Here is a 26,498-nt window from a genome sequence, read left to right as displayed (position 1 = left end):
AACCTTCTTGAATGTGGTTTTGAGTAGCCTGAGGGGTGCCGTTTTTGGAATGGTGTCACTTTTGGGTGTTCTGTGTCATGTAGACCTTTCAAAATTGCTTCAAATGTGATGTGGTCCCTAAAAAAAGTGGCTTTGTAAATTTTGTTGTAAAAATGAGAAATTGCTCATAAACTTTGAACCCCTATAACTTCCTTAATTTTTTTTTTTTTTTTTTCCCAAAATTGTTCAGATGTAAAATAGACATGTGGGAAATGCTATTTATTAATTATTTTGTGTCATATGTCTCGTTGGTTTTAGAGCATAAAAATTCAAAGTTTGAAAATTACAAAATTTTCGAAATTTTCGCGAAATTTCCGTTTTTTTCACAAAGAAACGCAAAAAATATCGGCCTAAATTTACCACTAACATGAAGCCCAATATGTCACGAAAAAACAATCTCAGAATCACCGGGATCCGCTGAAGCGTTCCAGAGTTATAACCTCATAAAGTGACACTGGTCAAAATTGCAAAAAATGGCCTGGTCTTTAGGGTCAAAATAGGCTTGGGGCTGAAGGGGTTAAAACTTATTTTTTTACTTTTTTTTTTATTTTACTAGTCCCCCTAGGGGGCTATTGCGATCAGCATTCCGATCGCTCTGCAGTATCTGCTGATCACAGCTGGAAGGCTGTAAACAGCAGATACGCTGTCTTTCTCTTTTGCTGTGCCCCGGGCACAGCGAAAGTGAAACCAATTCATGTGTAGTACAGGAGTCATCACATGACCCTGTACTACCATGACAACTATCGGGAGTCACGTGATCGCGTCACGTGACTTCCGGTTTCGGCGGTAAGTAAAACTTTACCGCGATTGCGCTTATAATGGCGCTGTCATGTATTGACAGCGCCATATAAGGGGTTAATCGGCACGAGCAGATAACGATTCTGCTCGTGCCTAGCAGGCACACATCTCAGCTGTGAAAATCAGCTGAGATGTGTGCCGATCGCGGCATGCTGCCGCCGGAGGACCGCGGGCAGTAAGATTATGTCATTTAGGACGTAATTTTACGGCCCGCGGTCGTTAAGGGGTTAATCATGTAATTTAAAGAACTCTATTCAGTGTATATGTTTGTAATGAAATTAGATATTTTCATAATTAGCACGATTAATTTGTACTCTTGGGTGTTCACAAATTTTGCATTTAAAATATTCATAACATTTTTAGGTGATTAATATTATATAGCAGCAAAACTTTCAATATAATTTATAAAGACTGAGTCAGCTGTACTTAGGGATAATAGCAAACCGCATTTCTTAAGCTGCCCACACATACAGAGACTTATTTGAAGTTATGGCGGATTTAAGTTATGATCAGGGCTTTTTATGATATGATGGTAAAGTCAGTCACTAAACAGACCTTGAGTACCTGCTCTTTGCTGCTACTAAGTGGGAAGAAGACATTTTTGTAAAGAATTGTAAAAAGATAAAATTACTGAGGTGGAGAAACTAAGCTGAAAGGGTTTTTGGTCAGGTTGAGGTCCCACGACTATATATCTGAAATATATGGTATATCCTTGCAATATGCCTGTCAATAAGACAAAAGGAGGAGGGCTGTAAGGCAAGTGATGTTTTTAAAATATTCCATTTTTTATATAAGTGGATCTGGTCATTTTGTACCTATAAATTTAAGCCACCGGATTGTGCGCGGACCACCCACCTCCTTTTGTCTTATCGTCTTCTGCTCGGAGCCCATTGAAGGACTCCGATTCAGTGGGCCGACCAGCCGTCGCCGGGTACCGGGGGTTTCTCAGATTGCATGCACTATCCATTTTACCCCAAGGAGAGTGCATTACCATTCAAGCACTCCTTGTGATCACAAAATACTGCACTCAGAAAAGTGCCGCCTGTCTCTATTCCTTTCTTGGAATCTTTTCCCACTCTGCATATGCCTGAATATATAATTGGAATACCACTTTAAGCCTAATAAATAAAGGTAAAATGTAACTGTTTGGATCCTTGTCAAGATTTAAAGGTACAGAGATATAACAGTAGCAGATTGCTGCCATTGAGCACATATCGATTGACATCAGATATGGCGATAATCCTGTGCACACGCTGCAGATTTGATGAAGAAAATTTCTACATGAAATCTGCACCTTCTGGCAGATAAATGCAACTAAAAAAGCATGAGTTTTTGGTGCATTTTTTGGCACATTTCTGTGCCATGCGTTTTTTTTAATGAAGCCAATGGGTGGAAGGGCTACAAATTGCAGGAAAAAACGTTCCACCAATTTACATGCTGCAGATTATTTTCTGCACCAAATCTGCAAGCAAAAAATAAGCAACGTACGCACAGTACTTCAGTATTCTCATTGACTTTGCTGGCATAAAGATAGGCATGCAGATTTCGGCCACAAACTGCACCAAAAAATGCATAAAAAAGCACTGTGCGCTGCGCACACAACCTTAGGGCTCATGCGCACATTGCGCAATAGCATGCATTTATGCTGCGTATTGCACTGCAGCGTAAATGCATGTGTCCTGCGACCCCTGCATAATCTATGTAGATTGTGCATGATACATGCGCATGTTGCTTTTTGAATGCAGTGATTTGGGTGCTAAAATTTTGACCCAAATCCGTGCGTTCTTAAAAGCAGCATGTCAATTATTTCTGGGTTCTGGATGCAGCTCCCGCTCTGTCTATGGTGGGGGCTGCATCCCGAGAGCAGGAAATCGGCTTCTTTTAACAAAAATACTGCATTCATTGTGCAGTGTTTCTGCAGCGATTTAAAGTGCACATGTGCTGTCAAATCGATGCAGAATATTCAGTAGTTACGTGTGCATGAGTCCTTAGGCTTCTTTCACACGTCAGTATTTTACATCAGTATTTCATCCGTATTTAGATGCCAAAACCAGGAGTGGAACTTACAGAGATGAACTATAATTGAAAGACTGACACCTGTTCTGTGTTTTGTAGCCACTCCTGGTTTTGGCATCCGAATACTAATGAAATACTGATGAAACACTGATGCAAAATACTGACATGTGAAAGAGGCCTTAGGGTACTTTCACACATCCGGATTTTTGCTCTGCGGCACAATACGGCGTTCTGCAGAAAAACCGCAACCGGCTTTTGTAACGCCGGTTGCGGTTTTTTTTTGCATAGACTTACATTAGTGCCGTATTGTGCTGCAGGGGCTTGCGTTCGGTCCGGTTTTTGCCGCATGCGGCAGATTTAGCCGATGCCGCGGCCGGATCGAACGTTCCCTGCAACGTTTTTTGCTCCGGCAAAAAACACCGCATCGCGCCGCATCCGGCCGCTGCGGCGCATTTTTCAATGCATACCTATGGAAACCGGATGCGGCGCGATGCAGAAAAAACCGCATCCGCTCGCCGCATGCGGTTTTTTCCACTGCGCATGCTCAGTAGCATGCCGCAACCGGAAAAAAAACGGATGGGCCGCATGTAAAAACGTATGCAAAGGATGCGGTGTTTTCGCCGCATCCGTTGCATAGTTTTCACAGCCGGATTGAGCCACAGTGCTCAAACCGGATGTGTGAAAGTAGCCTAACTCAGGCTAGGTTTTCATGTTCAGGTTTTTTTTTGGTGATTTTGAAGACCAAGTCAAGTGTGGATTAAAAATAAAGAGAATTCTCAGTCTTGTTCTTAGGCCTCTTTCACACGTTCGTGAAAATCACGCACGTTTTTCACGGAAGTGTCAAAGGTGCGTATTTCCCTGCATGAGCTGTGTGTATGGCACACATGTGTTCTCCGTGTGTTATCCGTGATAACACACAGAGAACAGGAACTTTCTGCTCATCTGTCCCTGGCGTCGCTGTCCATGGTGCTGATCTTTGGTCTCCGGTCCTGCTGGCTCCCCACTGCTGCAGCTTCCGGTCGCAGTGAAGTGAATATGCAATGAGCATAATGAATGGCGGTCGGAAGCAAGTGACAGTAGCGGCAGAGACAGGAGGGCAGGAGAAGGTGAGTAAAGATTTTTTTTTCTCAGACACGTGTGTTTTCTCCGGCGCGTGTCACACGGAACACCTCCGTGTGGTCAGTTTGCGTTCCGTGTGACACCCGTGATGCCGGAGAAAAACGGACATGTTGACGTGTGGAGCACACAGACACACGTAAGCTCCACACGTACACACAGTCTATGGCAGAACACGCACGTGTGCGCAGACCCATGGATTTTAATGGGTCTACGTGTGCCCGTGTCTCCAGTACGTGAGGAAAAGGACCAAACACGTACGGGAGACAAAGACGTGTGAAAGAGGCCTTACAGGTTTGTTCCGTTCATGATCCTGCCTTTGCCTTCAATACTGTATAAACATGAAATGTGAACATCCAGCCATAATGTGAACACATTAAGTCCAGATTAATCACATTTACAAACAGTCTTAAGTGAGCAGAAAATAGACCCAGGAGCTCACACGGGGTTTTTTTTTTACATTTAGTAATTTGCTTTCAATGTAATAAACTGACAGTCTGGTTAGTAAATTCGCCCAGACCACTAAAAGGAAAGAAATAGAGAAACATTCTGTTTGGTTTAGTCACATTCTGAAGTATCTGCCAGATAATCTTCCAGAATAACTGAAGGCCAAGATGAGTCATCCTACAACCAGACTCTTGAGAACAAAAGTTACTCAGATCTGTCACTAAATCCCTCAACAAATTCATTTACTTCTAATCCCGTATATAGAGATATTTGTTGCTGCTTTTGTTGTATAAGCTTCAATGTCTAATGTTACTTCAGTTATTCTAGATTCTTTTTACACCTCTGTCATCCTAAAAACCCAATGTAATGGGATAAAAATCTGAGCTCCTGGTATTCTCACCTCCCAAAAAATGCAAACGGGTACAGCTGAAATACATATTTAAAGGGAACCAGTCAGGTGCAATATTTGCCCCAGAACCACGAGCAGTTCTGGGTGCATATTGCTAATCCCTGCCTAACCGTCCCTGTATACACTAGCAGAGATAAAGAGATCTTTAGAAAAAGTATCGTCGGTCTGAAGCTGGCTTAAGTGACACATCACTGGAATCAGGATCTCTGCCCCTGTGTTAGGCCCCCTTCACACGTCCGTGAAAATGACGCACGTTTTTCACGGACGTGTCAGAGGTGCGTTTTGCCCTCCGTGACTCGTGTGTTATCCATGATAACACACGGAGAATGGGAACTTTATGCTCACCTGTCCCTGGCGTCACTTTCCGTGGTGCTGATCTGCGGTCTCCGGTCCTGCCGACTCCCCACTGCTGCTGCTTCCGGCCACAGTGAAGTGAATATTCAATGAGCAGAATGAGCGACAGTCGGCAGCAAGTGACAGCAGCGGCAGAGACAGCAGGAGAAGGTGAGTAAACTTTTGTTGTTTTTTTCCTCACAGACACGTCTTCTCTTCGGTGCGTGTCACATGGAACACATCTGTGTGGTCCGTGTGTGTTACATGTGACACGTTTGCGTTCCGTGTGACACCCGTGATGCCGGAGAGAAAACGGACTTGTCGGCGTGAGAAACACACGGACACACGTAAGTACGGAACGGACACATGTAAGTACGGAACGGACACACGTTCCATGCGAAAATACTTACGTGTGTCCAAAACCATAGGAAAACCTAGGTGTACGTGTGTACGTGTCTCCGTTACATGAGAAAACTCCCAAACACATACCGGAGGCACGTACGTGTGAAGGGGGCCTTAGGGAGCTCTCAGATTAGGTCGCAAAAACCTGATGACTGGTTCCCTTTAATGTGTACCATGAAATATCTACATTTTCCCTTCTGTGGTGCTGCAGAGACATCAAACTAACTAAACACAGGGTAAGATTTAGCTTCCTGTACATTTTAATTGTTATTGCCATGAACCCCTTCGGTTTTCTAATTTTTCCTCCCTTTCTTCCAAGAGCAATAACTTTTTTATTTCTCCGGCAATATAGACACACGAGGGCTTGTTTTTTGCAAGACGAGTTGTACTTTTGAATCACACCATTCGTTCTCCCACATATTGTGCTGAAAGTGGGAAAAAATATTCCAAGTGCAGAGAAATTGCAAAAAAAGTGCAATTTCACAATTGTTTTTAGGGTTTTAATTTACCATGTTCAGTATATGGTGAAAAAAAAAATTGAAATTTCTTTAAAACAAAAAAAAAAACAACTAGTGCTTTTGTCGACATTTTCTGAGACCCGTCGCCCTATCATTTTTTGGGATCTGGGGATCAGTGATGGCTGATTTTTTGAGTTCTGAGCTGGCTATTTTAATTATACCATTTTTGGGTAGATGCAATATTTTGATTGCCTGTGTTGCGCTAAATTGAAATGTTGTGGTGACCAACAAAACCCATAATTCTGGTGTTTTTATTTTTTTTCTCGTTACGCCCTTTACCGATCAGACTACTTTATTTTATATTTTTATAGATCAGGCATTTCTGAAAGCAGCAATACCAAATGTGTGTATATTTTTTATTTAGTTTTTATTGTTTTATCTTCAATGGAGCAAAAGGGGGTGAGTTTTCATATTTTTAAAACTTTTTTTACACTTATTCTTGTATTTACTAGTCCTCCTAGGGGAACTTGAAGCTCATACTCTTTGATCACATCTGCTGTTCAGAGCGATGCTTCAGCACCACTCTGTAATGCAGAAATGCTGATGTCCTGTGAACGCTGGCGCTCAGCTGATATTTACTGGAACTGTTATAACAGTCACAGGTTTCATCAGCTGACTCCCCCGGCTGTCATGACAACCAACCGGCACCGCGTGAAAACGTTATGGGGCCGCTGACGACGAATGACGCTGCGTGAGTCCGCATTAAACGGACAGACATGACCTTGTATTGACAAGTCCGTCCAAGGTCGTAAAGGGATTAAAGAACTACATGTACATGGACTGTACCCTATCTCTCTCCTACAATAAACAGCAAACATACACTGAAGTTACCTCTTGAAATCTTCCATCTATCAGTGTGGTTTCACATGGGTCTCCAGTGCCATAGATCGCTATATGTGGATGGTACACCTGCAATGAGAAAGATTTAGGAATCAGTGCATTATAAGAATATAAATAATGTAAAAATGTAAAGCAGACCTGTCACCAGGTCAAAATGGCCTTCTAGGTATGTTTTTTTCTTTTAATGCACCATAGAGTTCCTAAGATGTGGGGCTTTTTATTTAGTACACTTAATATGCTAATTGTTGCTCACAAGTTATTAATGCACATCAGGCTAAAAACACCTCCAAGAGAGTCCTGTGAGCTTTCTCACCTTGGTAAAGAGCATAAAAATGTACATATTGAATACACTAAATAAAAGAGACCACATCTCTAGAACCATAAGGCGGATTTAAAAAAAAAAAAAAAAAAAAAAAGTTTTTGGTAAGTTTTTTGGTGCGTTTTGTTTAAATCCACAACATGTTAATTTCCTTTCTGGGTACACTGAGTTTTATGTATGGATTCTTTTCATAAAATTGAATTAGGTGCGGAAATTTGCAGGTAAAAAGTTAATTTAATTTACACATCATTTTATCAAAAAAGTTGTCAGAGGCAAATACCGTGAAGTATCAAAAACAACGCAACTTAATTTAAAGGGAATCGGTCACCCTTCTGTGTAACTATTATCATGGGCATACAGGTGGCATAAAGGTGAAATTAGCCATACCTGTATGCCTCCTGGATGAGGGGTCATTTAGCAAAAATCCTCTTTTATATTTTCTATCTGTCTCGGGCTATGGGGCAAGTGCTGCCTGGAAGATAAGCCGGCCTCCGGTATTCATTATACAGGATTGTTCCACCCCTTCTCTTCAGAATTCCTGTGATGTCAGATGGAAATCCCACGCATGCGCATTCTGCCATCTCTCCCCTGCACTGCGACGCAGTAGTGATTCCCCGACACCTGCGCGCTTCAAAATTGAAGACTGTGCCCACAGAATGCCTGAACTGTAGACTGATTTCCGGCAAGGCACCTGACGTCACAGGGACGCCAGGGAAGAGAATGGGAGGAGGAATCCTGCATAATGAAGACTGGAGGCCGGCTTATCCTCTGGCCCATAGCCTGGAAGATAGAAGATAAAAAAGAGGATTCTTACCAAACGACCCCTCATCCTGGAGGCATACAGGTATGGCTAATTTCACTTATATGCCACCTGTATAGCCATATTGATAACTAAATAAACGCAAAAAGGTGACTGATTCCCTTTAAAACATGACATACCAAAAAGAGGAAAAAAAAAAAACGCAGCACCAAAAATGTGATAAGACTGCAAATGATAAAACATACACAAAAAAGCAATGAAAAGAGCAAAGGTAACCTAATACTCATTGTGGGAATGTTGCCTAAGACCCGCAACACACATCCGTGTAATTTGTACGTGTGCGGTACGTATTTGCACGTAGCGGAGACACGTACACACGGAGACCCATGTTATTCAATGGAAGATGGCACACGTACGTAAAATCACACGGAACGTGTGTCCGTGTCGTAAGTACGTGTGTGCGCTTTTCAACACGGACGACATGTCCGTTTCTGGCCGGCAGTACGCAGGCACGGACCTGCTTTTATCTATGGGTCCATGCCTGCACGGACTGCACACGGAGTATGTCCGTGTTCAGCACGTTTCGTCCGTGTCCGTTTTTCATCACGAAATCTGAAACACTTGTTTCCAATCTATCAGGACAATTGAAAGCAAACAACAACACCAGGATCTCATGATGAATGATTAAAATCGTCAATTGGGTAAGAATGCGGGCCTTTAAAAACGGACAGCACACGTACGTATTTTATGTCAATACGGACATTCCACACGCACACACGGCTCGCATATGCCATCACACGGATGCCATACGTGCCGGAGAAACGCCCCTAAAAAATGGAACACAGACCCGAAAAACGGACCGTGTCATAAGGACTTTTTTTTGCGGAAGTGTGTTTTAGGCCTAAGAGCGCAAACTGTTTACAGGGTTGTCCCAAAGGTATATGCTGTGAATATGCTATGGCTACGCTGTAAATACTTACACATTGCATCTCAAGAAATGATGTATTATTATTTACCAATTAATTACTACAGTATATGACTTCTTCTTCACATAGCCATAATCTCAGCATTAACATTCATATAGGAGTTGGAAAGTACAGTCTTACAATGGAAATCTGAAGATTTTGATATGAATGAAAGAATTCAACAAGAAAGCATAAAACATCTGCAGTCTTTAAGTAATAGAGATTGGTGGACATAAAAAGTTAGCTACTGTTGATATGAAATGATGAGACGCTTCATCTCTAGATTCCGCAATTTTCTATTATACTTTGTAAGGCGCTAAATATTCAATACTGATATTTAGTGGTGTGGATTGAATTTATAGTGATGTGTTTGTATCTAGTCCATTAATTCTGCTGTGTGGATGACTTGTGAAATATATGGCATGCTGTGGAGCAAGATAGTATTTGTTACAAAGGGGATCGTGATGATGAAACAAGGTTACAAGAAAAAAAACATGTAACCTTTATCCACATTTTTATTATTACACAGGAAACATTCATCAAATAATAAACCTTGAATTTTCCTGGTAGGAAAAAATAAATAAGAACTCAGCACAACCCCCTTAGGTGACAATTTCGGTCTCTACTGAGTCACATAAAAAGAAAGCCAATTTCATTACCAGCTATTAATTATAATTGTTGTACCGACCTCATTACCATCTCACAGTTCACTGGTGTTGTTAAGTCTGGGTCCCGCATTGTTACAGAATACTATACAGATGTGACAAAGCTGGCTCCGCTAGTTGAATGGGGGAGTGCACAGTTCACACCAGTGGCGCGGACATGAAAATGGGCTAAACCAAGGGTGGACATATCATTGATGCAGCCGCACAGGAATCCAAGTGGTCAGGTTGCCACTTACACCTCCAAAGCTGCGAGGCGCTTCTGTCTTAGTAGAACTGTTGGACTACAAAGGGCCATTTCTGTCTGTGTACACACTGGTCTTAAGGTCCAGTCACACTAAGCAACTTACCAGCGATCCCAACAACGATAGGGATCGCTGGTAAGTTGCTAGGAGGTTGCTGGTGAGATGTCACACTGCGACACTCCAGCGATCCCACCAGCAACCTGACCTGGCAGGGATCGCTGGAGCGTCGCTACACAAGTGACCAGCCCCCAGCGCAGCGTGGAAGATGCTGCGCTTGGTAACTAAGGTAAATATCGGGTAACCAACCCGATATTTACCTTGGTTACCACCGCACGGAGCTACACGTGCAGAGAGCAGGGAGCAGCGCACACTGAGCGCTGGCTCCTTGCTCTCCTAGTTACAGCACACATCGGGTTAATTACCCGATGTGTGCTGCAGCTAAATGTGCACAGAGCAGGGAGCAGCGCACACTGAGCGCTGGCTCCTTGCTCTCCTAGTTACAGCACACATCGGGTTAATTACCCGATGTGTGCTGCAGCTAAATGTGCACAGAGCAGGGAGCAGCGCACAATGCTTAGCGCTGGCTCCTTGCTCTCCTAGTTACAGCACACATCGGGTTAATTAACCCGATGTGTGCTGCAGCTACATGTGCACAGAGCAGGAGCCGGCACTGACAGTGAGAGTGGATGAGGCTGGTATCGAAGGTAAATATCGGGTAACCAAGGACAGGGCTTCTTGGTTACCCGATGTTTACATTGGTTACCAGCCTCCGCAGAAGCCGGCTCCTGCTGCCTGCACATTTAGTTGTTGCTGTCTCGCTGTCACACACAGCGATCTGTGCTTCACAGCGGGACAGCAACAACTAAAAAATGGCCCAGGACATTCAGCAACAACCAACGACCTCACAGCAGGGGCCAGGTTGTTGCTGGATGTCACACACAGCAACATCGCTAGCAACGTCACAAAAGTTGTTCGTTAGCAGCGATGTTGCTAGCGATGTTGCTTAGTGTGACGGGGCCTTTAATTTTCAGGAGCGCACCACCCTCCCTCCCGGAAGCTAGGAGGCACAGAAGCAGTGCGTTCCTGAAGAAGGCTAGACAATCTTATTAACTGTAATATATATTCTGAATGAGAGCCGAGATACGGAGAAGGATTACACTGCGTTCTCGAATATGGAGACATGTGGATGAACTCTGCGGATTTACCTGAACTGGTGTTGAAAACAGTCACTAGAACAAGAACGACTTTATCTACATTTAAATACTTTGATAAAAGTCTCAAGGGATTTTGTGTTTTCAAGATTAAAACAAGAGGATTAAAACTTATTCTTTTCCAAGACTTAAAAATCCCTTCACAGAGTTCAAAATGTGGCTAAGGCTTGATTCATTCAGAGACAGTAGCAGAGCTGAATTTCCTATGTAGCCGTTTCTTTTGCACACCGTGACAATCTCCTACAGTTAAATGAGTAGTCTAGTCTTAGGCTATGTGCACACAGTGCGTCTTTTTTACGCTGCGTTTTTGTTCGTTTTTGGCCGCTAAAAACGCACAAAAACGCACCTGCGTCGAAAAAACGCGGCAAAAAACGCACGCGTTTTGCCGCGATTTGGTGCGTTTTTTGCTGCGTTTTGCTGCGTTTTTGCTCACTGCGTCTTTATGCGTTTTTTATCAGTGAACAAAAAAAAAGGCCTGATGTCATTTCCTTCTTCAATGTGTTCTTCATTCTCCACTAGTGTATGCAGAAGAGCAGACAGCTGCAGATCTACAAGGCTCAGCATCCTCCATCCAATAGTGTATGCAGGAGAGCAGACAGCAGCTGTCGAACTACAAGGCTCAGAATCCTCCTTCCAGGACTGTATGCAGGATTTCTTTGCCCCCCCAAACAAAAAAAATGACGTGGGCTTCGCCATATTTTTGTATGCTAGCCGGGTACAGCAGGCAGGTACGGGCTGCCCCCAACCCCCAGCTGCCTATTTGTACCCGGCTGGGAACCAAAAATATAGGGAAGCCCTTTTTTTTTAAATTATTTCATGAATTTCATGAAATAATTTTAAAAAAAAATGACGTGAGCTTCGCACAATTTTTGAGTCCAGCCGGGTACAACTAGGCAGCTGGGGATTGGAATCCACAGTGCAGGGTGCCCATGCTTTCTGGGCACCCCCGCTGTGAATTGCAGTCCCGCAGCCACCCCAGAAAATGGCGCTTTCATAGAAGCGCCATCTTCTGGCGCTGTATCCAACTCTTCCAGCTGCCCTGAAGCCGGGTGGCTAGCTGGGTAATAATAATGGAGTTAGGGCTAGCTGTATATTATCAGCTAGCCCTAAGCCCGAAATTCATGGTGTCATGCCAATATTAGACATGGCCACCATGAATTTCTAATAAAGATAAAAAAAAAACACAACACAAAGAAAAATATTTTTATTAGAAATAAAACACAACACAATTAGTGACTCCATCTTTATTGAAATAAACCCCCCTCCGCAGTAATCCTGGGTCAGGGTCCCGCGCCGTCCAATCTTGATCCAATATCATCTGATCGGTTTGCTGGAAGGCAAAGCGATCAGATGATGTGTCAGGATCAAGTGCCTGAATCACATCACACATCAGCTGATTGTATAAAAGCCGATTATACAATCAGCTGATGCATCGGTGCAAAAAAAAAAAATACTCACTTATGTGCTGATTACCGGCAGCTCCGGGAGCGATGGGGCGGGAGTCTGATCCTGTCCGATCGCTGCAGCAGCTGCCGGTAATCAGGGATGAAGTCTCCTGACGCATCCGCTGATACCGGCTGGGCGCCCGCGTCACCGCGATACTTACGATCACCTGATGCGTCAGGTGACTGCATCAGGTGATCCATCGCCAGGTCCTGCATCCACCGGAGCTTTCCCGGCCGTCTGCACACAGCCGGAGCGGCGGTACCGGGAGGAGATGGGAGCGGGCATGGCACTGGGAGTCTGCAGACAGGTGAGTATTGACTTTTTTTTTTTCTACTGTTAACTTTTGTTTTCTCAGCCGCTTCCACCTCCTGCCTGTACATGGCGCTGCACGGCAGCAGACATGCACAGGACAGGAGATGGACGCAGCGGTGACGGTACCGGGAGGATTCACGCTTCTGTCTTTACTGACAGAAGGAATCCTCTTCCTGTACACGTCACTTTACTGCCCACCTCCTGCGTTTATAGCTGCGTTTTTGGTCTTAGAAACGCACCAAAACGCAGCTATTTGCGTTTCTCATTGCGTCTTTCAACATCCCATTGAACTCAATGGATGAAAAGCGCAGTGAAAAACGCGGGAATAATTGACATGCTGCGTTTTTGTGGTCACCACAAAAACGCAGCTGAAAAAAAACGCTGTGTGGGGACAGCAAAAATGAAAACTCATAGACTTTGCTGGGGAAGCAAAGTCATGCAGTTTTGAGGCCAAAAACGCACCCGAAAAACGCGCAAAAACGCCGAGAAAAACGCACTGTGTGCACATAGCCTTAAGGGGCTGATATGCTTTCGACAATTGTGTTCAGCCAGACCTTCATGCAAATACTGTATATAAGGACTCACTGGTGGTGGCCGTAGGTTATTGTCACCAAATATGACTGCTGTAGCTGTCTCAAACCATGCGATTTGAAAAATTAGAAAAAAAACTTGATGTAATTAAAAACTAAAACACTTTCTTACGCCTAGTGAAGGACCTGAGGGATTCAAATAGCACTAAGCATATTACAATTCCCTCGGGCCCTCCAGTAGACATATCACATTATAGTACCAGTTTTGCCTTGAAGCAATGTAAGGAACTGTAAAATGAAACAAGTAAGAAGATACATGAGAAGTATTTTTAAAATGGCATCTGAGCAGTACTAAATATTGTAGACTGCAAATAAAAAAAATACCATATATTGGTTATTATAGATAAAACGTTAAAAATGTATGTCATTGTGGTTTAGGTTTACACGTGACAGTGCAGACATGATGCAAGATGCAAAAGTAGCATTTTTTTTCTGTAGCACATTTTCTGTACTTTAAAGCACCGCTCCGATATTTTTATTTCACCACCAGAGTGGCATCACTAATGCATGTTCCCTGCCCCTATTAATATACTTACCAGTCTTCTGCTCCTCCTGGAACTGCTTCGGCCCTGTTCCGCCATCTTGTGACTGCAGCTCCTGACTGACCAGAAGCTAACGGTAACAAGCTGTCAATGTATGTCTACGAGAGCCTCCTTCTGGCTTTCATAGACTTACATTGAGAAGTGAATTCCGATGCACCCATCAAACATTGGAGTGAACTGACTAGTCACAAGTGGCAAAGAAAGTCTGAGCAGCGCCAAGAATAAAACAAGACAGAGACTGGTAAGAATTTTATTACAAGCAGAAAACAAACATTAGTGACACCAAATTTTTTATGTTGAACTGGTCACAGAGTGGAAAAAACTTTTTTTTTTGTATTTCACCTATACATTGAGGAAAGTTAACCAAAGTATTTTGCATCTAATGACTGTCCAAATGGGTGTTATCAGACAGTTTTCAGAGGGGGTGTAAACTACTCCCTGTATGATGCTGACGAATGAGTAGCAAAAAGCAATAATCAAAGGAAAGATGAACTGTCCTCAAACTAGCTTACAGGTTTCAGTGTGTGAGATGTAACGACAGCTCTAAACTCCTGGTCTACCCTCCTGCATGAGTCAGAGTAGGTGGAGGGGCAGCACAACTGAGTTTATAAGCGTCACATTACAAGTAATCACACTTATGTCTGCTTTGTTGAAGCAACTTGTAATCACTCTGTACTGAGATCAGGGCTATCATTATATCTCACACAGAAGTCACCTGCCTGACAGCTGTGTTTGATGTAATGACAACCTCCTTAGATCTCACTGCAGTGCGATTACAATTTGAGCACTACAGACATAAGTATGATTGATACTCACAGTCTGAGCTCTCATCTCTGGACAGGCAGTGTGAGGGAAGGGTCAGTAAAGGAGAGCTGAGGGTCCTAGGAGAGATGATAGAAGGGATTCGCAATGTGACACAAACTCACCTGTGCTGCCCAATCCTCCCCTCCTTACCTCATGAAAAAGATAGACCTATGCTTTCTAATCATGCAGAAGGTTAGACCAAAAGATCACGGCTGTGATCATTACATTCCACACACTGAAAAACCTGCTCTGTTATAGCGGGAAAGGGGGGGATGTCTTCTTCCTTTTGAGTTTTGTTGCCTTCTTATGGTTGGTCTGCATCATACAGGGGAAGAAGCACATGCCTCCAGTGAAAACTCTGATAACTTTTTTTTCAAGTCAAATTGGGTGTTAACACATTAGGTGCCAAATATTATGCTTACCAATATCTTCACAATGGAGTGGTGAAATACAAAAAAAAAAACCAAATCATTCCACTCTTCTTCAGCCAGTATTACCTGGTGTCTATTTCAACATTAAGGCGGGCTTTACACGCTGCGACATCGCTAGCATTGCACCCGCCCCCATCGCACGGCCGATATGTGGTGATCGCTGCCGTAGCGAACATTATCGCTACGGCAGCGTCACACGCACATAGCTGCTCTGCGAAGTCGCTGTGACCGGCGAACCGCCTCCTTTCTAAGGGGGCTGTTTGTTCAGCGTCACAGCGACGTCACAGCAGCGTCACTGAACCGCCGCCCAATAGAAAAGCAGGGGAGGAGATGAGCGGGACGTAACACCCCGCCCACCTCCTCCCTTCCTCATTGCCGGTGGAGGCAGGTAGGAGATGTTCCTCGTTCCTGCGATGTCACACATAGCGATGTGTGCTGCCGCAGGAACGACAAACAACATCGTACCTGCAGTAGCACCGATAATAACCAAATTATACTTATTGTCTTAGTGCATCTAAAATGACAAAACAAGCATCTATTTTGCAAACAAGTGTTTATTACATTTTTTATTGTTTAGTGTTTACAGCTCCTTTGAAAACCTATCCATCTTTATGGAGACAGATTACAAATAAACCACGTACATTCTGATCCTGCAGTCATAGTTTCACCTGTCTAATCCCAAACTATTTACTAACATATATTTGGTAGGTCAGCAAAATGTAGGATATACAGCATATAGCAAGTCTGCTGAATCAGATGGCACAGGGATTGTTTGTAGTCTGTTACCATGGAGACACAGAAATACACTGGAGTTGTAAACAAAAAATGATAAAGATTTTTCATTTAGGATGCACTGAATAATATAAAAATTGTTGCAAAGCGGGGCAAAGACTAGTTTTTGGGTAATTTCACACAAATGCCCTTTTTCAGATGTTCTAAAAAAGTGAAACATCCAATTTAATATTTAGTTCAAAAGCAACATATACCTTGATAAGATAAGTAACAAAATGTGAATGTAATTGTGTGCTGTAAAAACCAAAGAGCACAAAATGGACAAGTCATCACTCATAGACCTGAGAATTATCAGTGTACGGCAGTTGGGTTGGTTATAAAATGTACAGTCAGTTTTACTGTAATTTGGCCAACTTCCAAGTTCAGAACAAAGACTGCCAAGAAGAGAAGAAGATGAACTGCAGCTGGAAAATGAAATGTTATATTCTGGTATTCTGTTATCAGAGGTAACCTCATATTGTGCTTGAACTGGAGGAATCCAGTAATAACCCTGAGATGTTTCAGGGAATTTCATTTTTTCCACCATTGCCCTGCTGATACTGCCAGCAATGTAAAGGTAGCCTTACAGCAGCCTCGGGTCTACCACTGAAGTGATCAGAGAGGCTCCCTATGATGGCAGCCGCATATACTTTAGTTGTAAGTCGATGGTTCCAAAGCTGTAATTTTTTATCTTTTAACTCACTTGCATTCTCCTACTCTACGGTAACAGAGCCCCGGGCCCCATGCAGATGCATGAATTCTAGGAGTTCCCTGCATCATATGCTCCTACTAAGGCCGGGGCCACACGGGGCACTAGTGCGATGCTCACATGACACTCGGCTCACGCTGGCAGAACAGCAGGAGCCAAGTGTCATTCTAGTGTCCCTGCGACTGAAGTCCGACTGTGTGAGCGGACCTCAGCTGCGGGGGGCGGGCCAGCGCTGCAGAGGGGCGGGCCAGTGCTGAGGAGGGGCGGGCCAGCGCTGCGGAGGGGATGGAGGAATTTATCTCCCTCTCTCCTCCGTAGCCGGCTATTGCAATTCTCACTCTGCATGCGCGGTACACCGGTGTACCGCGAGAGCAGTGTGATTTTTCTGTCACCCCATTCACTTGAATGGGTGCAAGAGAAAAGAGTCTCGCATTGCACCCGCAGCATGCTGAGATTGTTTTCTCGGTCCGATTAGGGCTGGGAAAATAATCGCTCATGGGTGCTGACACACAGGCTAGAATTGGTCCGAGTGGAATGAAATGTTTTATCGCGCACCACTCCCACCAATTTTCATGCCGTGTGGCTTAGGCCTAAGGAGTCCTCTCTTTGCATCAGGTGCACAATGGGGGAATGCAAATGAGTAAGATGATAAAAAGGAAAGATTCAGAATATGTTAAACTATTTACTGATTACTGTAGTTCAGGTGGGTTTTCTTAAAGGTTTATTTTTGCAATCGATTTAATTTCCACAAAACAAAGTAAATGCAAACTTATTGTTAAAGAGGTTGTCCACTACTTTTAGGCTATGTGTCCACATTGCTTTTTACCTGCTTTTTTGCTGCTTTTTCAACTGCAGCGTTTAATGCCAAAATGGATGTGTTCTGCTTTTCAAGCAAAGTCTATGGGAATTTGGGTTTCTTATGCCCACTATGCAGTTCAAACTGCTGCGTTTTTCTGGCAGAAACTAAGGCAAAAACTCTGCTTTGCAGTTCAAAACGCAAATGGCAAAAACAATTGACATGTCAATTGTTTTTGCCATTTGGGTTTTGCACTGCAAAGCTGAGTTTTTGTCCAAAGTTCTGCCAGAAAAAGGCGCAGTCTGAACTGCATAGTGGGCACAAGAAACCCAAATTCCCATAGACTTTGCTTGAAAAGCAGAACACATCCATTTTGGCATTAAACGCTGCAGTTGAAAAAGCAGCAAAAAAGCAGGGAAAAAGCAGGGAAAAAGCAACGTGGACACATAGCCTTACATTGATGGCCTAACCTTAGGACATACAGATATGGAATTTAGATTGTGAGCCCCAATGGGGACAGTGTTCCTGATGTATGTTAAGCGCTGTGAAATATGTTAGCGTGATATAAAAATAAATATTTATTTTTATTTTTTATTGTTAGCTGGTTTCTCTCAAAGCTCAACTCTCCTGCACCCCTCCACAATGAAGCTTGTAATACCTTAGTATAGCTGTTGATGCTGCCTGTTGCTGAGATATCAGTGATGTGAAACAACAAATGCTGCTCTGCTGATGAATACTGCAGAGGATTATCTTCTGTCATATGTATCAACAGAACAGTATTTAGTTTCACATCACTGATCTCTCAGCAGTAATCAACAAATACAGTTCAACTCCTCTCAGCCCCTTTATACAAGTCCCATTTTTTAGTATATCACTCCTTTCAGATCTATCCTGCAGTATATCAAACCTCTCAGCCCGTATATACAGCCCATCCTGTAGTATATCTCTCCACTCTGCCCCTCTATACATAGCCATATCTTGCAGTATCACTCCTTTCAGACCTATCCATCAGTATATTATTCCTCTCAGCAACTTATATACAGCCTCATACTGTAGTATAGCTCTCCTTTGAGCCCCTCTATACACAGCCCCATCCTGCATTACATCGGTTCTCTTATTTACCTCCACACATGCACACCACTGCTTCCTGGTATGAAATCTCTCCACTGTAATGAAGGGGACTCTGCCCCCTTCTGTGACATCATCCCTCACAGCCCCATCCTGCAGTATATCTCTCCACTCAGCCCCTCTATACAGAGCCACATCTTGCACTATCACAAATTTCAGAGCCATCCTGCAGTATATTACTCCTCTCAGCCCCTTATATACAACACCATACTGTAGTATAGCTCTCCTTTGAGCCTCTCTATACACAGCCCCATCCTGCATTACATTGCTCCTCTTAGTAGTGATGTGTCGGTCGCGAACGATCCGACACAAAGATCCGGCTCCCTGCTGTGACTAACAGGAGCCGTATCCCCAGTGAGAGCCACTAAATTCTCTAAACGGCTCTTTTCGCCGCTGAAACCCCACCCATCTGCAGCTAAACCCCGCCTACTCAACAATTTAATTGGTCCCTTGCAAGTGGGCGGTGTTTCATCCGCGTTACTATAATCTTAACATATGTGTTCACCTGGGGTGAACACATATTTAATAGGGGGCCAAGAACGATGCGAATGAGCTGGCTCTTTTTGGTGAGCGGAGCCATGGGAACCGGATCACCAAAACGAGCCGGACTGCCCATCACTACCTCTAAGGCTGCTTTCACACATCCGGTTTTTGCAGTGCGGCTCAATCCGGCTCAAAAACCTATGCAACGGATGCGGCGAAGAAAATGGATCTGTTGCATAAATTTTACCATGCGGCCCGGACGGATGCGGCTTGATACTGAGCATGTGCAGTGCAAAAAACCGTATCCGGCGTTTTTTGCCGCAGGACGCCGCATCCGGCGTCAATAGGCTTGCATTGTAAAACGTGCCGCATCGCGCCGGATCCAGCGGTTTTTTCGCCGCACAAAAAAAGTGCCAGGCAATGTTCCATCCGGACGCCGCATGGGCTAAATATGCCGCATCCGGCAAAAAACGGACGCAACGCAAGGCCATGCGGCACAATACGGCGCTAATGCAAGTCTATGGGGAAAAAACGCAACCGGCGGCAAACAAAACCGGTTGCGTTTTTTCTGCAAAGCGCCGTATTGTGCCGCTCAGCAAAAAACGGATGTGTGAAAGCAGCCTTAGTTACCTCTACACATGCACACTGCTGCTTCCTGGTATGAAGTCTGCACTGTAAAGAATGTGTCTCTGCCCCTTCCTGTGACATCATCCCGCACATGGAGTAAGCTCAGTTCTAGACAGATCCCAAAGCAGAGCCATTCTGTCAGGAAGCCGGATGAAAGAGATTGCACTGTGCATGATCATCCAGGTGCTCTAGTACTACAGCATGATGGTTTCAATAGCAATTGGAAGGTAAATAGGGGCAGAAGAGGCATCCATTGAGGGTAAGATTTAAATCGAAGGTATCTTGACACAAATGAATAAATATATGTGTACATTATTATGGCTACTTTGTGATTTTGGAAATAGCCGTCTTTAAATTGAATATCCTACCTTTTCTAAGCAGCAGAAAAATGATCAATGAATTTGCATTGAAAGGAGTGAAACCTATTGGGAAAATCCACAACAGAAATTGACAAGCAATGGATGAGATTTATCCACATGGCTGGTATTGTATTCTGCTGCAGATTTTATGTGTACAAATCCACTGTATCCTTTCCATCAGGTGTGGATGTACCCTAAATGTAGAGGTCAATGTCCCCAATATTTGAGTCATTTTATTACAAGTTGAATATATGAATGTATCTAATGCGTAGAAGGCATTGTTACCGGGTGTACATTTCCAACCGTATTGATGCTTTGCCAATAGCGTCTAGTATTAAATTACCTTGGGGATTCCAGTAATTGACTTCTGTATGTAAACACTTGCGTAGCACATCTAATGACACATACCTCTTTCATTCTGCACTGTTGACCTAATTCTGAAAGAATGACAAGCTATGTTGTGATATTCTTCCCTATTCATCTTTGTGCTCATAAAATAAACATTGCATCAAGCTGGGTGAAGCCTGCGAGCAGCTATTGTCCCTGAAGGAACCGGCACCTGAAGGAGGCGGCGCTTAGCCACATTCTGTATGGGAAGGCTGGACCAATGAGAGATTTTACAACAGCTAATAAAGTGTTAAACATGCAGAGAATCCAATGTTTATTCAACAGAACACAATAATGTAATAAATACAAATAGATGTATGGCTCGGTCATCTTACCACGCTAACAACCTGGCAGCAGTGTGGAGGCTGCATTATGGCCATTGCCACAAGGAGAACAATCTGCAGAAATAAAATGAACACATGTAAATTGTGGGGATTATTCCGTCATCGACCTGCAAGAAAAATACATGGATGACAGCATAGATGTCAATGCCTAGCCTTCATATGATCAGTGGAGGCAGATCATTCTCTATTTCATCTCTCGCCCCCCTCCATTGGCGGCATGTCCTTGCAGGGCTGCTCTATTAATAGCCGCGTTCACAACTTTGAAGTGCATCCAGTGATTCACAGGCTGAATCAGCCGAAAATCACTATTCTGTCCCCCACTATGCCCATCCTACTGATCACCCCCAGACATTACCTATGCGCTGTCAGAGGCAGAACAATGAGCCAAGCCTCCTTCAGGTTATTTTAGGAAATGTCAGTCTACATAACTTATATGTGCCAAGACGCGGATCTGAACCGTCAAGGAATATCGCCAACATTCAGCCTGTCCCTATAGGGATTTCTGATGGCGAACACCTATTGTGTAAGGATTAGTGCAAGCAAAACCCGTCAGTTAGCAAACTTTCATTATACTGAAGCCATGGAGCACAAGGAACAAAGCCTGCTCTATTGTCTGGGGGGGGGGGGGGGGCAAAGTTGGGCTCCATTTAAACCCCTAATACATATGTGCATACATAGCCATCTATCTAGTTATCTAGTGCATGCATATTTTTATATATATATATATATATATATATATATATATATATATATATATATATATATATATATATATATACAGACACACACACACACATTAATCATGCAGAATTAGTCTCTGACCCTGTATGGTGCAGGCAGGCATCCTTCTCCTATATGATGTAGCTGTATAGGTGCATACATATAGATACATGCCGGCAGCCGGCAGCAGATTGCAGGACATGCAGCAGTCTGGGGACAGAATACATAAAGTGCTGTGCTCTGAGCCGGGTGACGTCATCCTGCTATTCTGCAACTAGTAGCAGCCGGTAAAGCCATTTTCCCCGCTGCCGCCGGCTGGAGCTGCCATGCAGAGCAGGCACCGGCATGGGCCGGCTGGATACTCACAGGCAGACGGCTCCGCTCAGTCCTCACTTGTCCATAGTTAGCAGAGAGGTGGCCGCTCCGGGGGCATACTGCTGCCGCTGTACGGAGAAGTGCTGGGACTTCTAGGAAGAAGCACAGAGGAGAGGACCCGGAGGAGCCCGCCTCCCCTCAGTGCCGGTGATTGTCCCTGGCCGGCTTCCCAGCGCCTCAGCTTGTGCTGCTGCTGCAGAGCCAGACTGCTTAGTCTGCAATAATCTGCACCTCAGAGACCCCAGTGTCTGTCAGCCAATGGTGCGCAGTGGCGCCGCCTGCAGGCCGGCCCTTCCCGGGGCGCAGCCCCTCCTCCAGTGTGCAGCAGCCCCCTCCGCTCTGCGAGCTCAGTCCTCGCATGATCCCCTTCTGCAGACAGGGAGCGCCCTCCAGTCTGTACATACAGTGATTGGCGCCCGGGAGCGTCAGTAATCGGTACAGGAGGCTGCCGCACGCTCACACAGAAGACGTTGGTCAGGAGCCAGTCATGAACCCTTGCCAGGCTGCTGCACAGACGTGGCTGACTGCCAGGCGAGGGAGGGGGCATACTGTAATCAGAAACCTGCAGCAGAGGTCGTCTGAGGCAACCAGGACGGGGACGTGCCGCTGCCGCCTGCCCTTTTTTGTGCATGTCTGTAGTGAAGGACATGGTGCACGGAGACGTCTCCTGTCAGCAGCAGATCTGACTCCGGCATACAGTGTAATACAGTATATAGACATGGAGAACGGTGCAAGAGAGATGGGAGAGGAGAGGTAACGACCAGATCCCAGAGAGCAGGGAGGGAAGGACGAGACAGTCACCAGATCCCAGAGAGCAGGGAGAGGAGGACGATACAGTCACCAGATCACAGAGAGCAGGGAGGGAAGGACGAGACGGTCACCAGATCCCAGAGAGCAGGGAGAGAAGGACGACACAGTCACCAGATCCCAGAGAGCAGGGAGAGAAGGATGAGACAGTCACCAGATCCCAGAGAGCAGGGAGAGAAGGATGAGACAGTCACCAGATCCCAGAGAGCAGGGAGAGAAGGATGAGACAGTCACCAGATCACAGAGAGCAGGGAGGGAAGGACGAGACAGTCACCAGATCCCAGAGAGCAGGGAGAGAAGGACGAGACAGTCACCAGATCCCAGAGAGCAGGGAGGGAAGGACGAGACAGTCACCAGATCACAGAGAGCAGGGAGAGAAGGACGAGACAGTCACCAGATCCCAGAGAGCAGGGAGGGAAGGACGAGACAGTCACCAGATCACAGAGAGCAGGGAGAGAAGGACGAGACAGTCAACAGATCTCAGAGAGCAGGGAGAGAAGGACGAGACAGTCTCACCAGATCCCAGAGAGCAGGGAGAGAAGGATGAGACAGTCACCAGATCACAGAGAGCAGGGAGGGAAGGACGAGACAGTCACCAGATCCCACAGAGCAGGGAGAGGAGGACGAGACAGTCACCAGATCCCAGAGAGCAGGGAGGGAAGGACGAGACAGTCACCAGATCACAGAGAGCAGGGAGAGAAGGACGAGACAGTCACCAGATCCCAGAGAGCAGGGAGGGAAGGACGAGACAGTCACCAGATCACAGAGAGCAGGGAGAGAAGGACGAGACAGTCAACAGATCTCAGAGAGCAGGGAGAGAAGGACGAGACAGTCTCACCAGATCCCAGAGAGCAGGGAGAGAAGGATGAGACAGTCACCAGATCACAGAGAGCAGGGAGGGAAGGACGAGACAGTCACCAGATCCCACAGAGCAGGGAGAGGAGGACGACACAGTCACCAGAGAGCAGGGAGAGAAGGACTAGACAGTCACCAGATCACAGAGAGCAGGGAGGGAAGGACGAGACAGTCACCAGATCCCACAGAGCAGGGAGAGAAGGATGAGACAGTCACCACATCCTAGAGAGCAGGGAGAGAAGGATGAGGCAGTGGCCAGATCACATAGAGCAGGGAGAGAAGGATGAGGCACTGACCAGATCCCAGAGAGCAGGGAGAGAAGGATGAGGCAGTCACCAGATCACATAGAGCAGGGAGAGAAGGATGAGGCAGTCACCAGATCCCAGAGAGCAGGGAGAGAAGGATGAGGTAGTGACCAGATCCCAGAGAACAGGGAGGGAAGGTGGAGACAGTCACCAGATCCCAGAGAGCAGGGAGAGAAGGATGAGGCAGTCACCAGATCTCTGAGAGCAGGGAGAGAAGGACGAGGCGGTCACTAAATCACATAGAGCAGGGAGAAAAGGATGAGGCAGTCACCAGATCCCAGAGAGAAGGATGAGACAGTCACCAGATCCTAGAGAGCAGGGAGAGAAGGATGAGGCAGTGGCCAGATCCCAGAAAGCAGGGAGAGAAGGATGAGGCAGTCACGAGATCACATAGAGCAGGGAGAGAAGGATGAGGCACTGACCAGATCCCAGAGAGCAGGGAGAGAAGGATGAGGCAGTCACCAGATCACATAGAGCAGGGAAAGAAGGATGAGGCAGTCACCAGAGAGCAGGGAGAGAAGGATGAGACAGTCACCAGATCACAGAGAGCAGGGAGAGAAGGACGAGACAGTCACCAGATTACAGAGAGCAGGGAGAGAAGGATGAGGCAGTCACCAGAGAGCAGGGAGAGAAGGATGAGGTAGTGACCAGATCCCAGAGAACAGGGAGGGAAGGACGAGATAGTCACCAGAGAGCAGGGAGAGAAGGATGAGGGAGTAACCAGATCTCTGAGAGCAGGGAGAGAAGGACGAGACTGTCACTAGATCACATAGAGCAGGGAGAAAAGGATGAGGCAGTCACCAGATCCCAGAGAGCAGGGAGAGAAGGATGAGACAGTCACCAGATCCTAGAGAGCAGGGAGAGAAGGATGAGGCAGTGGCCAGATCTCAGAAACAGGGAGAGAAGGCTGAGGGAGTCACCAGATCACATAGAGCAGGGAGAGAAGGATGAGGCACTGACCAGAGAGCAGGGAGAGAAGGATGAGGCAGTCACCAGATCACATAGAGCAGGGAGAGAAGGACGAGACAGTCACCAGATCACAGAGAGCAGGGAGAGAAGGATGAGGCAGTCACCAGCTCCCAGAGAGCAGGGAGAGAAGGATGAGACAGTCACCAGATCACAGAGAGCAGGGAGAGAAGGACGAGACAGTCACCAGATCACAGAGAGCAGGGAGAGAAGGATGAGGCAGTCACCAGATCCCAGAGAGCAGGGAGAGAAGGATGAGACAGTCACCAGATCAAATAGAGCAGGGAGAGAAGAGGAGGCAGTCACCAGATCCCAGAGAGCAGGGAGAGAAGGATGAGGCAGTCACCAGATCCCAGAGAGCAGGGAGAGAAGGATGAGGCAGTCACCAGATCCCAGAGAGCAGGGAGAGAAGGATGAGGCAATAACCAGATCCCAGAGAGCAGGGAGAGAAGGACGAGACAGTCACCAGATCACAGAGAGCAGGGAGAAAAGGAAGAGACAGTCACAAGATTACATAGAGCAGGGAGAGAAGGATGAGGAAGTGACCAGGTCCCAGAGAGCAGGGAGAGAAGGACGACGCAGTCACCAGAGAACAGGGAGAGAAGGATGAGGCAGTGGCCAGATCCCAGAATGCAGGGAAAGAAGGACGAGGCAGTCACCAGATTTCAGAGAGCAGGGAGAGAAGGATGAGGTAGTCACCAGATCTCAGAGAGTAGGGAGAGAAGGATGAGGCAGTGACCAGATCCCAGAAAGCCGGGAGAGGACAAGAGAGTCACCAGATCCCAGAGAGCAGGGAGAGAAGGATGAGGCAGTCACCAGATCTCAGAGAGCAGGGAGAGAAGGATGAGGCAGTGACCAGATCCCAGAGAGCCGGGAGAGGACAAGAGAGTCACCAGATCCCAGAGCAGCAAGAGTTTAAGGCGCTCACCAGATCTCAGAGAGCAGGGAAAGGATGAGGCAGAGAGCAGGAAGATAAGAACTAGGCAGTCACCAGAGCGCAGAGAGAAAAGGACCAGGCAGTGACCAGATCCTAGAGAGCAGAGAGAGGATGAGGCAGTGATCAGCGAGCAGGGAGAGAAGAACAAGCAATGACCAGAGAGTGGACGAGGCAGTGACCAAATCCTAGAGAGCAGGGAGAGACGGGTGAGGCAGTCACCAGAGAGCAGAGGGAGGACGAGGAAGTCACCATATAACATGGAGAGAAGGACAAGGCAGTGACCAGAGAGCAGGGAGAGAAGGACGAGGCATTCATCAGATCCTAGAGAGCAAGGTAGACAAGTACGAGGCAATAACCAGAAAGCAGGGAGAGAGAGAAAAGGCGAGTCAGTGACCAGAGATCAGGGAGAGAAGAACGGGGGAGTGACTAGAGATCAGGGAGAGAAGGACGAGACAGTCACCAGAGAGCAGGGAGAGAAGGACGAGACAGTCACCAGAGAGCAGGGAGAGGACAAGGCAGTAATCGGACAACAGGGAGAAAAGGACTAGACAGTCACCAGATCTGTCACGGACGTCTTCCTTTATTAGGAGACTTGTGACAGGTTTGGGTCCTGAGTTTCACTTTGCCTTCGGATAATCTAGAGATTAAATATATTTTCCTTTCTTTTGGTACATCAAGGGTTAATGTAAGTTTTCCTTGTCAGCAGCTTCTAATTACCTCTCCT

The 26,498-nt window shown here is 45.8% G+C and overlaps 1 protein-coding gene across 1 annotated transcript in view; it reads right to left on the bottom strand.

The window, feature by feature from the left end:
* NREP (neuronal regeneration related protein) overlaps nucleotides 1-22,199 on the bottom strand; it is a 35,832-nt gene extending 13,633 nt beyond the window's left edge. Inside the window, exons 1-3 of the mRNA XM_075325014.1 lie at nucleotides 21,896-22,199; nucleotides 20,801-20,863; nucleotides 6,910-6,987 (exon numbers count right to left, since the gene is read on the bottom strand). Coding sequence (XP_075181129.1) covers nucleotides 6,910-6,987; nucleotides 20,801-20,845 — 123 coding nt within the window. The 5' untranslated portion in view covers nucleotides 20,846-20,863; nucleotides 21,896-22,199. The remainder of the gene's footprint in view (nucleotides 1-6,909; nucleotides 6,988-20,800; nucleotides 20,864-21,895) is intronic.
* Nucleotides 22,200-26,498: the final 4,299 nt, after the last annotated feature.

Source organism: Anomaloglossus baeobatrachus, chromosome 1, assembly GCF_048569485.1.
Source record: "Anomaloglossus baeobatrachus isolate aAnoBae1 chromosome 1, aAnoBae1.hap1, whole genome shotgun sequence".
NCBI classification, from domain to species: Eukaryota; Metazoa; Chordata; class Amphibia; order Anura; family Aromobatidae; genus Anomaloglossus; species Anomaloglossus baeobatrachus.
Note: the sequence above shows the minus strand (reverse complement) of the source record. Positions and strands in the feature narration are given on the sequence as shown.